The 12,981-nt window shown below is 46.2% G+C and overlaps 1 protein-coding gene across 1 annotated transcript in view; it reads left to right on the top strand.

The window, feature by feature from the left end:
* SKIC3 (SKI3 subunit of superkiller complex) overlaps positions 1–12,981 on the top strand; it is a 2,336,627-nt gene that overhangs the window by 1,398,425 nt on the left and 925,221 nt on the right. Inside the window, exon 29 of the mRNA XM_069627646.1 lies at positions 11,292–11,416. Within this exon, the coding sequence (XP_069483747.1) occupies positions 11,292–11,416 (125 nt within the window). The remainder of the gene's footprint in view (positions 1–11,291; positions 11,417–12,981) is intronic.

Raw genomic sequence — 12,981 nt, 5'->3', positions numbered from 1 at the left:
TCAGAAAAACTGACCTAACAGCACACAAGGCTCCGGTCTCGAGCACCACATGCCAACTCTACCTCTGTCTCCGCTTACCGGCACTTTCTATTTTCAAGGGCACTCCTGATCAATGATCCTATTTCAAAATGCCATAAGTAATTCAATTTCTAAAGTGCTTAACAATTATTTTTGTATGGTCTCTTTTCAGGTACCAGCCTGGGACTTGAACTCAGTTTTCATTTTTTTAATAGAGGCTCCTTTTGAACATCTTCATTCATGTCCCCTCAGGCACAGTCAGGCCAGTGCCACCAAATATCAGCAGGTGATGCTCCCTTCGCCCGTGGCCCAGCCAGCCACCGTCTCTAGGTCCTCCACCAAACACTGAAGGGCACAGAGGGTCCTAGTCCCAGCAGCACATATGTCATTGCCCCTCCTGCACACAGCCTGGAGGACGTCTAATCCTTTCCTCCTCTCATACTCGCAGTCGACACCCCAATCTGGCGGCACACAAGGCTCTGGTCCTAAGCCCAACACGTCTACTCCCCCTCTGTTCACCGGCGATTTTTAAAAAAATGTTATTTTATTCACAGAATAGAAACAACAGACTTTTGCAAACACAACAACAAGACAACCCACTTTTCCCCCACCCCATTCACACCCTCCTCCCCCCGGATAACGGAGTCTTCTCTAACTAAAAAAAACATTAGTAAAAAAACCTTTGGTTTTCTGCTGTGGGATAGAAATAAAGTAATGAATTACACACATGTCGTTGGCCGCCTCCTGCGCCTTCCCACGTTCTTAGGCCATAGTCCATTTAATGGGGCGGGGGGTCCCCTGTTGTATAGTTCTTTCCCATTCCCCCCTGTTAGCACGGCACCCGCCGCCTCATCTCTGTCCTTATATTGAACAACATATTGCTTCAATTATTCATGTATTTGGTCATGAATTCCCCCCACATGGTCTCATGGGATGCTGCCCTCACATGAAGTGCTGCAGTGATCCTTTCCATGCTACATATATTCAGTGCCACATTGACCCAGTCTCTTTTACCTGGAGTCCGGGCACTTTTCCATTTCATCACCAGGCAGGCCTGTGCTGCAACCAGCAGGGGCGCTGCCAACCCCCCGACCTTGCCCAGTTCTCCCTCCATTTCCTCCATCCCGTACAGGGTCAAGAATGGCATTTTAGATTGTTGAACACCATCAATTTCCTTTATCCAGTCCACACTTCATCCCAGAACATCTTAACTTGTGAGCATCCCCACCACATATGCCAGTAGTCAGCCCTCTCCCCACACAGGCGCCAGCACTCAGGCCTCGCATGCTGAAACATCTTGGAGAGCCTGACCGGGTCATATTGCCACCTATGTAAGAGCTTGATGGCATGCAGTTTGTATTGGCTAGAAATCGATGTCTGAGAGGCCCCGCTACACAGTCTCAGCCACAAACCGGGGTCTATTTCCCTCTCAAAGTTATTCTCCCATCTCTCAGCTTTTCCGTAGACCCCTTCTCTGCATTCACCAGTTCTTAGTACATGACAGAGATCAGGCCCCTCATTTCAGTTCCTTTATCTAAAAGCTGTTCAAAAGGTGCAAGGTCCCTCTGTATCTTGTCTCTCCATTTCCCACACATGAACACCCCTTTCAAATGAAGGTATGAGAAAGCTGATAGGGTACCTAAACCCCGCCCCCCCTCCAGTTCACTTATAGTGACAAAGGCATTGTTCTTCCATAATTGACCCACCCGCTTCAGACCTGCCTCAAACCAAGCCTGGAATCTCTCTGGATTCGGGATTGCATCACGTATTTCTAGTGCCCACAAGTGGCTCAACAGGGAGGGCCACGTCGTCACCTCTTGCATTTCCATGCCCTGTCTCCACAAGTCCCTTATTGTGCCCATGATAGGGTAGTCATGGATTCTACGGGGGAGCCTGCTTCTAGGCACCCATAGCCATTCCCCAACTGAGGCGGGGGACAGGTGGAGATTGTCCAGACCAACCCATTGGTACTCTCTCTGCTTTCTGAGATGTGGCATAAGGACCCGCAGCTGTGAGGCTTTGTAGTACAGTTTCATATTAGGAAGCCCCCCTGTCTTTCGGTAAGGTAAGGACCTGAAAGGATATTCTCAGCTTTTTCCCCTGCCACAGGAATTTCACCACTGCGGCCTTTATTTCCTGGAAAAATGCTTCGGGGACACAAATAGGGAGCATTTGAAACACATAGAGGAACCTCGGTAAGCACACCATCTTAAGGGCGTTGAGGCGTCTGAGCCACGAGATGGTCAAATGTCCCCATCTTTCAAGATCTGTCGGAAATCCGGATAGCAGCGCAGGGAAGTTGGCCTGAAACAGATCCATCATATCACGCGTGAGATTAATCCCCAAGTATCTTAATGTGCCCTGGCCAACCACCAGCCCCAGGGCAGTGAACCTATGCATATCTCTGTTCTTGTCTCTGTCCAGAGGGAACAGGACCGATTTTGACCTGTTAATCTTAAACCCAGAGAGATCTCTGTACTGTTCAATAAACCAGATTAGCTGGGGTATGGTTCTAGAGAGAGTGCAAATAAAATTGGAGAGGGCAACCCTGTTTTGTGCCGCTGCCCAGAGCAAACCATCGGGAAAAGCCACCATTAACTGCCATGTAAGCCACTTTTCATAGAACTTTTGTTTCAGAAACTGCAGTTTCCTGATTATTTGACCTTCCTCTAGGAGTCGTAGTTCTTCCCGGTTCCCTCTTGCCTCCATGACCCTTTCTTCCCTCCCCTCAGCAGTGTCCCTGACCCTCCGGTCTAACTGGGCGATTTTGGCCTGTGACTTATTTTCAATTAGTTTCCGCTCTCGTTTTTCCCGAGCCCCTTCACTGATCAGGATCCCACTCCATGTCGCCTTTCCCGCTTCCCACACCATTCTCCTGCAGACCCCTCCTTTATTATTTGTTTTGAAATATTCCACAACTCCTCATGGAACACCGGGTCTTTCCATAGGGAATCATTGCATCTCCATTTAGACCCCCTGGGTACCATATCTTGCCAATTCAAGTCCACCAAAACCAAATCATGGTCTGACCACGTAATCAGAGAAATCTCCAAGCTCCATGCTTCCTCCCATAGACCCCTTGATATGTACATGTAATCAATTCTAGTGAAAGTGCCATGTGGAGCCGAGTAAAAGGTATACTCTCTTTCCTCCGGATGCAAGTGCCGCCATATGCCCATAGACATCCAACATTCTCAAGACCTCCCCGTGCACAGGTCTAGATACTTCTTCCGCCCCTCCCTATCGGGTTTGTATGTCAGTCCTAAAATCTGCCCACATATGGAAATCACCCCCCAGTATTATATGGCCCGTAGCTTCGAGCATTATCTTTGGGAGAGTTTTCAACAGAAACCTTTGGGCAGTAGATTGTCGCAAATGTGAACCCCACTTTGTGTATGGTCCCAGAAATCAGGAGTGCCCTAACCTCTTCATCGGCCGAGACCTTTGTGACCTCCATTCTTAGCCCTTTACCAATAAGGATTCCAACCCCTGCTTTTCTTAGGGGGCCTGGCCCCCAGTATTGCTGCCCTTAACCCTCCGGTCTTCCCCTCTAGCATATTTAGTCTCCTGAAGGAACATCACATCAAAGCCAGCTCTACGAAACTCCCTAGCCACCAGAGACCTCTTTGTGGGCAAGTTCATCCCCTTTACATTCAGCATCCCCACCCTCAGGAGGCCTATCCCTTGTCTCCTGGGACTACAGCCATCCTCCCATCTTCTCTCTCTTTAGACCTTTAAGCGCTAAGGGCGGCTTGTGCACATAAATCCGTCCCACCACAACCGGTAAACACCACTTTGAGAAGACCCTTATCCTACCCCATTTAAAGATCACCCCTACCCTGCTTCTTAACCTGCCTCGGCGCCTGATTCCTCCCGGGTTGACATCACCTGAGAAAGATCAGACCACCAGCTACCTTCCGGCCCCTTGCACATCGAACCTCTTAAACTTTGAGCCCCCTCCCTTTCTATCCTATGCCAACCCCCTTACTGATGTTTCCACCTTCCAAATGCCTTCGGTTCAGGGAATGCCCCCTCCGCCTGTGTTCCGGGAGGCGGGCACCTGCCCCGAGATCGGGGGCCCAAACCTCCTACGACCGGCCTGGTACTTCCTCCCACCCTGCAGAGGGGCGGGGAGTCCCTCGCCACTATCCAATAGCTCACAACGGCTATAAGGGGGAGTTGACTTCCACAGTTCTCCTAAAAAACAGCAGAGAATCCACCAGCCGCCCGCAGGGTGCAAGTGCGGGTTTAGGGGCCGAGGTGTGTTCGAGGGTCACTCTCTCTCCTTTGGACCTTCGAGTCCCTGTGTCTGCCCACCCAGGGTCCTCCTTTTTACTCCAGGCTGTCTCCTTCCTTTACTGCCACCCTTGCCGGTGGTCCTCACTCTGCATTCTGCCTGTAATGGGCCACATGACACCCAAGGGCCGGTCCTGCGCCGCCACCTGTTTTCCAGGCAAGTATTCCCCTTCCTGCTTTACCCCGAAGGCTGATATAAGGTTCCTTCTCAGTCATTTTCCCTATTAGAGGAGACCACTTAGTGGCGGCTCCGTTTTCTAGTGTATAGAGCTCCCCCCTCCTCACACCACACTTCGGGAAGCGGGTTCCAGCTGAGATCCCAGCAGTTCTTTATGTTCCCACGTCCCCCAGCGCCAGTAGGCCTGACCTGGTGCAATTGTCTGTCAGCACTGAGACATCTTCCTCAGTCTCTGGGCCCTCTCAGTCTCTCTAAGGGGGTGGGCACATGCCCCTGCCCAGGGGGGCCCTCACCTTCCTCTAGCTCTAACTGCTGAATTCTGACTGGCTCTTCCCTACCAGCTTGACATCTCCTCTTGGATTACAGAGAGGTGAGCAACCTTTACTTGCCTAAAACTTCACAACCCTGTGTCTGTGGCTGAATCATGGACATACAATCACTTGGTCACGCCTGTTTCTTCTGTTGGGTAATGTAGATCCTACTCGGCACAACGTGGGAGCCCTGGGTGAGGATACATGCAGTGTCAAGCCTCTGTATTGTGTTTGTGCAGAAAAGGCTAAGTATATTTCTTTCCCCCAGTCCATCCTTAGTCTGCCAATTATTCCTGTTTCTGCCTCCCCACCTGGGCCTCTCCTATCACTGTGTTCACTGTTACTCTCCAGGTGGGGGCCGGCCCTTTCCGACCTCAGCGCTCGCGTTTACTCGGCTGAGACACGGTAACCTGAGGGTGGGGGGGTGAGCCGCAAGTGGAGGGAGGCTGCAACCCACCTCCGGCAGTCGAAACGGGGCTCCTCAGCTGCTCCGGGCCTCCTCCTCTGTTCCGTCCCTCACTGGGGCACCGTCTATCTTTTCTTCCACCATCTTCTCCTGCAGGGGCCTTCCTGGTGCTGTGGGGGGAGGAGGAGGCGGCCAACACTGCAGGCTCTTCAGATGTGAAGGGGCCGAATGCCCCTCACGCCAACTGCCACTTCACCCCTGCTTCTTCTTGGGACTGCAAGAACCCGGTCCCTAGGGAGGAGGCTCCTCCTCTCAATGTTGCACTTCGGCCTTGTCCCGTTCTACAACTTGCGGGGGGCCCCAGCGCTCGAAATTTCTCCTGGTTGGTCCATGGCTGTTCCCACACTCGACCCTTCATCCCTTTTTTCACTGGGGGGTAAGTTAGGGGAGGCTCTGGTCCCATAACGGCCCGGTGAGTAAGGGAGCTATGATCTCAGACTGCCACCGCCTGCGCGCCCCCTAGCGCTTTCTATTTTTAAGCGCACACTGATCAAGGATCCTATTTCAGAATGCCATTAGTAATTCAATTTCTAAAGCGCTTAACCAATATTTTTCCACCAGTCCCTTTTCTGGTACCAAACTGGGACTTGAACATACTTTTAAGTTTTATCAATAGATTCTTGTCCCTTCAAGATTCTAACATGGAAAACTATATTCCTAACAGCTATTACTTCTGCGTACAGAGTGAGCAAGTTGCAAGCTCTTTTGTGCGAGCCACCTTTCACGACCATCTCCAGGGACAAAAATTATAGTATGACCATCCTTCTTTCCAGAGTTTATTTCAGGATTCCATCTGTCTCAAAAGATCAGTTACCTGCATTCTAATCCACCTCATCCTTCCAAGCAGGAGGAAAAATTACATAGGTTAGACCTAAATAGAGCTGTTAGTCGTTATATTACAAGAACCAATAACTTTAGATTAGACGATAAACTTTTCACGGCTACACCAGTTATAAGTGGGTAACGGAGTGACTAAGAAAAAATTATCTTGATGGATAATCCTTTGCATTTCAGAATCTTACTCAATGGCCGGAAAGGAAGTTCCTGAGAGATTGAGGGCTCACTCTATGAGAGGAGTAGCGACCACCATACGCAGAGGCATACCAATTCAGGACATATGCCAAGCGACAACTTGGTCATCCCAACACACGCTTTTAAAACACTATTGCGTGGTCACCCTGTTGTGTCAGGATGCACGTTTTGGAAGAGCGGTTCTTCAAAGTTGTGTGAGATAAATTACATAAGCTTGCTCTCCCTCCACCATTACACATTATTCCTATAGAAGTCTATCTAAAATGAGGAATCTGTGTGAGAACACAATCCATTAGAAGAATAAATTACTTACCCATGGTAATGTTTTTTTTAATGGTAGTTCCTTCCACAGATTCCTCATCGTCCTCCCATTTTACCCATCTAACAAAAGAGCAATCTCTCTTTTTTCTTCAACGTTCAATATGATTTTTGAGCGCTCCCCCGAAATGACTGAGCATGGCAGGGAAAGACAAGGAACTGAGGCAACGGGCCATGGTGCAAGCTATTGATATCGACGTCACGTCCGGATGCTGATGTGAAGAGCGTTGAGGGACTCGGACGTCGCACAGTGCCCCCCTGCTTTTGAAAATTTCTTTCCAAGATCTGCTAAAGCAGGAAATTATATATAGAATGAGAAATCTGTGGGAGGAGCATTCATCAAAAAGAACATTACCAAGGGTAAGTCATTTGTCTAAACCATTACTAAACCTCCAACCCACCATCGTATATGTTAAAGAATATGGGGGACATTTGCAGGCATTGAAATTATTTTGAAAAAATCGAAATACTCCCACTAACTACAAAAGCGACAGAAAGGCCTGTTAATGGGGAAATGCGGTGGTGACAGCACACTGCCAAATATCTAGGTATACAGATCGCTATCGGAGCAGAAGAACACTACAAATACAATTATGGCCCTAACCTTGTCCATATCTCCAAGAAAATAGATAAATGGATTCAGCTACCCTCTCCCTATCGGGCAGAACAGCGGCACTCTAAATGGTGACCCCAACAAGCGCTTCTATCTATTCCAAGAATTCTCAATCTATTTGACAAAAGCCTTTTTCAATCAACTCACAGGTATCTTCAGCAAGCTCATCTGGGGAGAGACGACAGCAAAGGATGAATAGGAATTACTTAACGCTCCCATATGACAGAGACGGCCTGACTGTTCCTAATATATTTTTTTACTACTTAGTTGCACAGGCCAGCTTGGCAAAATCCAGGCTTCAAGGCTTGGGCTATTCACCAAATGTTAGAATTGAACAATATCGTAGCGGGGAAACACCTATTAATGCAACACTAGCCAGTACTGCAACCACTCCTTCTAAGGGAATAAACACTCTCACAATTACAAAATAGACATGGCATAAAATTGCAGAAATCCTGAAAACAAGGCCACTATTATCTTGAAAGCTCAGATTCTGGCACATCCGATCATAACCCCATGAATGATTCAGACAGTGAAAAGGTCAGGAGAGTTCTTGGGATGCACAAATGTAACAATATGGTGCATGAAGGGGAATTCCTTATACTAGAATAATTCCTTGCAATAGAGGGGAGTACACCATTGAACACCTTATCCTACTGCAGAGTCAGATTAGCCCTTAAGAAGAGTTGGCCAAACTCCCCGACAGCCCCAGCTAAATGTGACATAGCTGAAGAAATAGTAGACAACCAATTCCTAATAGCAGTGACCTCGAGAATATAAACACGCATACAAAAAAACAGACATGTAAACTCACACTTGGCCTTAAATAAGTTGAATCGGGAACTAACAGTAGCATTGGAGCAAGACTAGTGGCATGAGATTTGTGCACTAACCAGAAGCATATCAGTAAACACCAGACTCACAGTGGTACATGACATGTTCATTCATAGGTTATACTCTACACCAGCTCAGAGGAAGAAATGTGATCCAAATAAGTCACATTAATGTCCTAGGTGTGCTACCGCACATGCTGATTTTAAACGTATAGTTTGTGGGTTTGCCAAAATGATCAGATCAAGGAGCCAGGGAGTTGCTGGGGCTGGTAATCAAGCCATCCTTGGTGGGTGCTTGCCGGGCTTCGATGCAAAGGAAAAACTATAGAATTTAAGAGTCTCAAGAATGACATTACTTCTGGCCTGAAGATGTATAGCACAGCGGTGGGTGGAACACAGACCTCCCTCACTGGACGACTGGTTAAAGGATACGATGCACATCCACGAAATTGAGAGTGACTTCTTCAACCTCCTACCTGCGAGATCCCACCCAAAAGATGTCATGGACTCATTCCACAATTATACCTTGAAACAACTAAAAAAACTTAAAACTGAATACATAAGAAACAGTCGAGCTGGGTAGAAAAGGTGCTAACACCATTACTGAATAATGAATTTCACCCACAGAAGCAACCGAGCAGGCCACATAGAGACTAATTTCACTCTCAACTGGTCAAGATGATATTGGAGTAATGTTTCCCTTGTGACAAAGTGCTGCAACACGGTTGAGGAATGTTGATAATGTTTATGTTGTATCAACAATTCTAACTAACATGCTTTGGAAATGGACAAAAAATGTATTAAAAAATGTTTAAGACTAAAGGCGTGTGCCCATTCCTGGGATCTGTAGCTGTATCACATGGACTACTCCCCATTTGTTCTGTAAGCTCTGTACGCTGGATGTTTCCCCAGTCAGGATGCTTCATTTGACCAAGGGGTACTGCATGATCTATTTGCTTGAAGCCACCTGACAAATGCTACACCTCCCAGAAAATGTTTTGCTGTGTAACTTGTATGAACATGTTGGGAAGGATTCTTGCCAATAGAAAGAGTAACAAAAAATGCAGGTACTTTTAGTCTGTGACTCTTTCTCCTTCACAACTGTAACTACGCCCTCTTGCATACACCAATGCTATTACACTTCTGCTTGGAGTAACAATTTGGGAACTGTTTCTTGGGGTGCTGGGGCTTGTTACATGGGGGAGTGTTGGGGGTGGGGCTTTCAAAGTCACTACCTGTGGCTGGACTTAGAAAAAACAACGTAGGGTTAGCAAGGCTATTCACAACCATTGTTTAGAGAAGCCACTCTCTTAAGTAGAATAGACAATGGAGGAAGGGGGGACTATTGTGTAGTACAGCTAACGTTTAGGAGAAACAGTAAGTAAATAGACCTTTACAGGTAAGTATATAAAGAAATATATTTAATACAGTACTAAACTAAAACACACTTTAAATATTCAAAGGTAAGTTAAAAAACCAGAAACAAACATCTATGCAGATCACAGTTGGGTAACCCACTATGGGTTACACATTAGTTTTGTATCACAACAGTTATTCAGCCAATGAATGCAATCAACAGAGTAAGAAAATATGTTGTATGCATATCAAAACATAGACCATTTAATTATAAGTCTAGCCCTAGCCTATACCAAGTCTCTGAGCGTCTTTACGCATACCACACAGTTTCCAAAGTGTTGTGGTGAGTAATCTAGGAGAGTCCACCCAGCTAGTGTAGATAAAGTACTGGTGAAGAAAGTTAGTGCAGAGCAAAGGCAACAGATGAAATAGGGCTTTAAGAGTCTTAAATCAGTTTAAAGGGACTAGACCAGCAGCTACCACTCCTAAAGTTCAAAAAGATGACCCACAGAAGTACTGACCCAGACACCATCGCCGTGGGCCAGCCCTGGATAGCTCTAAGGTAAGCAGGACGGTTGGGTGACACCCATTTTCGGTCCCACGATGAAGGATAGACCCTCATGGATGACTTCACAGATGCACGGCTTGCATTGAGCCTGGCAAGGTCGGGAGGCACTCAGCAACTCTGCGACTTTGGTCCTCCAGTAGTCAAGTCTCCTAGTGTAGGGCAGCACAGTGGACTTCCAGCATCCCAACAGAGGCTCAAGGGTGCCTACAAGGAGCCATGAGGCAAGCCAGAAGTCCTTGCAACGATGAGCCTGGTGGGTTCCGGCAACTGCAGGCAAAATACAAAGTTTCACACTCTGATAACCAAAAACAGGCAATGTACCTTGAGCAGGACAGGTACTTGGTTAGTCCCTCCAGACAAATGGAGGAAGGGCACCTCATAGAGCCCTTCCTTGTCGAACAGAAGATCCTTCTTTGTGAGCTTTCTGTAAGAAACCCGCCAAAGTGCATGAATAAAGGGAGCCCTCCCTCACTTAGCAAGGAAGAAGAACCGCCAACCAAAGACACTCCATCTTGAACAGGGTTTAAATCACTTGGTGAGGCTATTTTGAATATATGGTCCTTGTGCATTGTCACGGCTAAAAAATCAGCAACTGATAGTACACCCGCACAAATGGTAAAAATGGAATAACTGCCACCAGCCTGTTCAGAGGATGTCTGAAAAATAATAAAAAGGTTACTTTAGGACAAGGAAAGGGTGAAACAAAGTATCTCCACAGCACTCCATGCAAGATGCCTTGTGATGCAATGATAAAAAGATGACTACTCTTGCACCAGTAGAGACCTGGTCTATTCTGTCCATCCAAAAAGGCATCGCAATAGGGGCCCTAGAAACACCCGGTTGCACACCAAACTAGGTAGGAAAGCTGCCATAGCAAAACATGGATGCCAAACACAGGGGAGAGGTCTCTCCTCAATGACACCTTCAAAAGAGGGCCTGATGAATCCAAAACAAAGTAAGTGTAGGAGGTAAGCGCAGGCAGATACAAAAAAGTCTTGCTCATCTTCAAAGTGAATGAAAAAACATCTTTGTTGCTCCAACAGTAGTGTTAGTAAACTCAGGACAGAAAGGGTAATATTTGCAAAAAGAAAATCTCGCTAACAGGTAATGTGTGGGACCCTAGCACGTATTGGGGGCTTACGTACAGACCATTCCACACTCCGAAATGTTTTGCTGGATTGTGCAGCATCTTTGAGGGAGATTTCTGGGCAGGTTGGTCACAACGGTTTAGGAGGGAGAGACACATTATAAGAGTATCTGAATCACCATTAAGGTCATATTTTTTTTCCTTTTTTTTGATAGCTCAACTGGTCACTATGATAAGGCAATCCAAACTTATATGGCAACCCCTCTTACCGAATTTGATGACATCACAGGATTCGCACTATCTTGCTTCAAGAAAGGAAGTTTTCAAGAGAGCATCAAGGGTATGATCCTTCTATATTTTATGACCCTACTTTGTTTAATGAATGTCATACTTCATGTGTATCTAAAGAGAAAACTCATTTTATTTATACGAAGTAAACTATACATCTTTTTTTAGTCCTAGTCTGGAATGGACACTTTCACTCATGCACTCTTGTTCGAGCATTCTGTAAAATGTGTACTCGCTATACTGTAAGTTTCTCCTGCACTGTCCTTCAAGTTAAGCGTAGTCCACTCCAGACTCATGTCGTCTCCTTTTAAGCCTACGTCATATCATAGGCTTACAGGGTAGACAAAAATCAAAGTTTATTTAATCATCGAAGCCTTTTCTTAAGTTTCAGCCAGGTGTAAAGCCACTTTTTTCCATCCACAGTTCCTACTGAGAGTAGCAACCCTTTATCACTTGAAATTAGTGGCTAGTTTACCAATCTTTTTCAAGGAACTGTTGTCATCAGCTGAACATTATTGGCATGTACTCAACATTCACAATGTGTAAGTTGTTACATCAGCAGAACAAAGAAATTCGGGAAGACATTTCAACCGTTCTTGGTTTATGGGTTAGTTAACAAGGGCCAGGCTGGCACAAATGTGCCCATCACGAGATGGGTAGTTGACTGAAATAAGTATTGTTACAAGCTTGCAAATAAACATTTGCTAGGAAGGGTAACTGGACGTTCCACAAGAGGTTAAGTTGTGAAAACAACTTTCTTGGTGAACGGCCCATTAAGGGAAATCTGCAAGGCAGCGAGCGACATGGAAGTTTGTCAGGGTGTTCCATAAGCACTATTTTAATGACAAAGAACCCAGATCTTACACTCTGGTGGACCAAGGTGAATCAGAGAATCATTTCAAGTGAAGCCAACCTCTGGTCCTACCTCTCAGGTATTTACTTGTAACTACTCTGTGGATATTCACAAAGTATGTAAATCTATAAAAGTTCCACTGTTAGAGAAATCGATGTTACTTACCTGTGAACCTCTAGGTTTAGTTCTTCAGCATTGGCATCGTTTATAGATGTGTATGCAACCAAAGAGACTTCCCCAGAGGTTGCTTTAACTGTTAATCTCACATGCCTTAATCTGAGGTTGAATGATAGAGGTCGATTTTGGGGGTCATTGGGGCTGGTGGTAGTTAAGCAAGCTTTACTGGCCATAGAAAAGAGCCTTAATGAAGGCCTCATACATAATGATTGGGACACACATGCATTACTAAAGAAGAATATTAACATTTTTAACCAGGGGTGTTCTTGCTTCTGTGTTGGGAAATAGTCAATAGGCGAGTGAATCTTTAGACAAATGCCAATGGTGGAGAACATATCTATATGTAAGTAACTTTGATATACTCCCTATAATGGGTACTACACCTCCTAGTGATCTTTCCTCCATTTGCCACCGGCTCCATCCCCACTTATGAGATTCCATGGTGTTGCTCTCTTAAAAGGACTGAGGCAGAGAGCATGCGGAAGCAACATCCAGCGCAGGAGGTGTGTACAGCTTCACGCAAGAGTCCCGAAAAATGCTGCGTTTCGACCCAAGAGTAACTTTAACTTTTTCAATGGCTCTTTGCT

Source organism: Ambystoma mexicanum, chromosome 6p (assembly GCF_040938575.1).
Source record: "Ambystoma mexicanum isolate Mex_15411 chromosome 6p, UKY_AmexF1_1, whole genome shotgun sequence".
NCBI lineage: Eukaryota > Metazoa > Chordata > Amphibia > Caudata > Ambystomatidae > Ambystoma > Ambystoma mexicanum.
The sequence above is the reverse complement of the archived record's forward strand: the minus strand, read 5'-3'. Positions and strand labels throughout refer to the sequence as shown.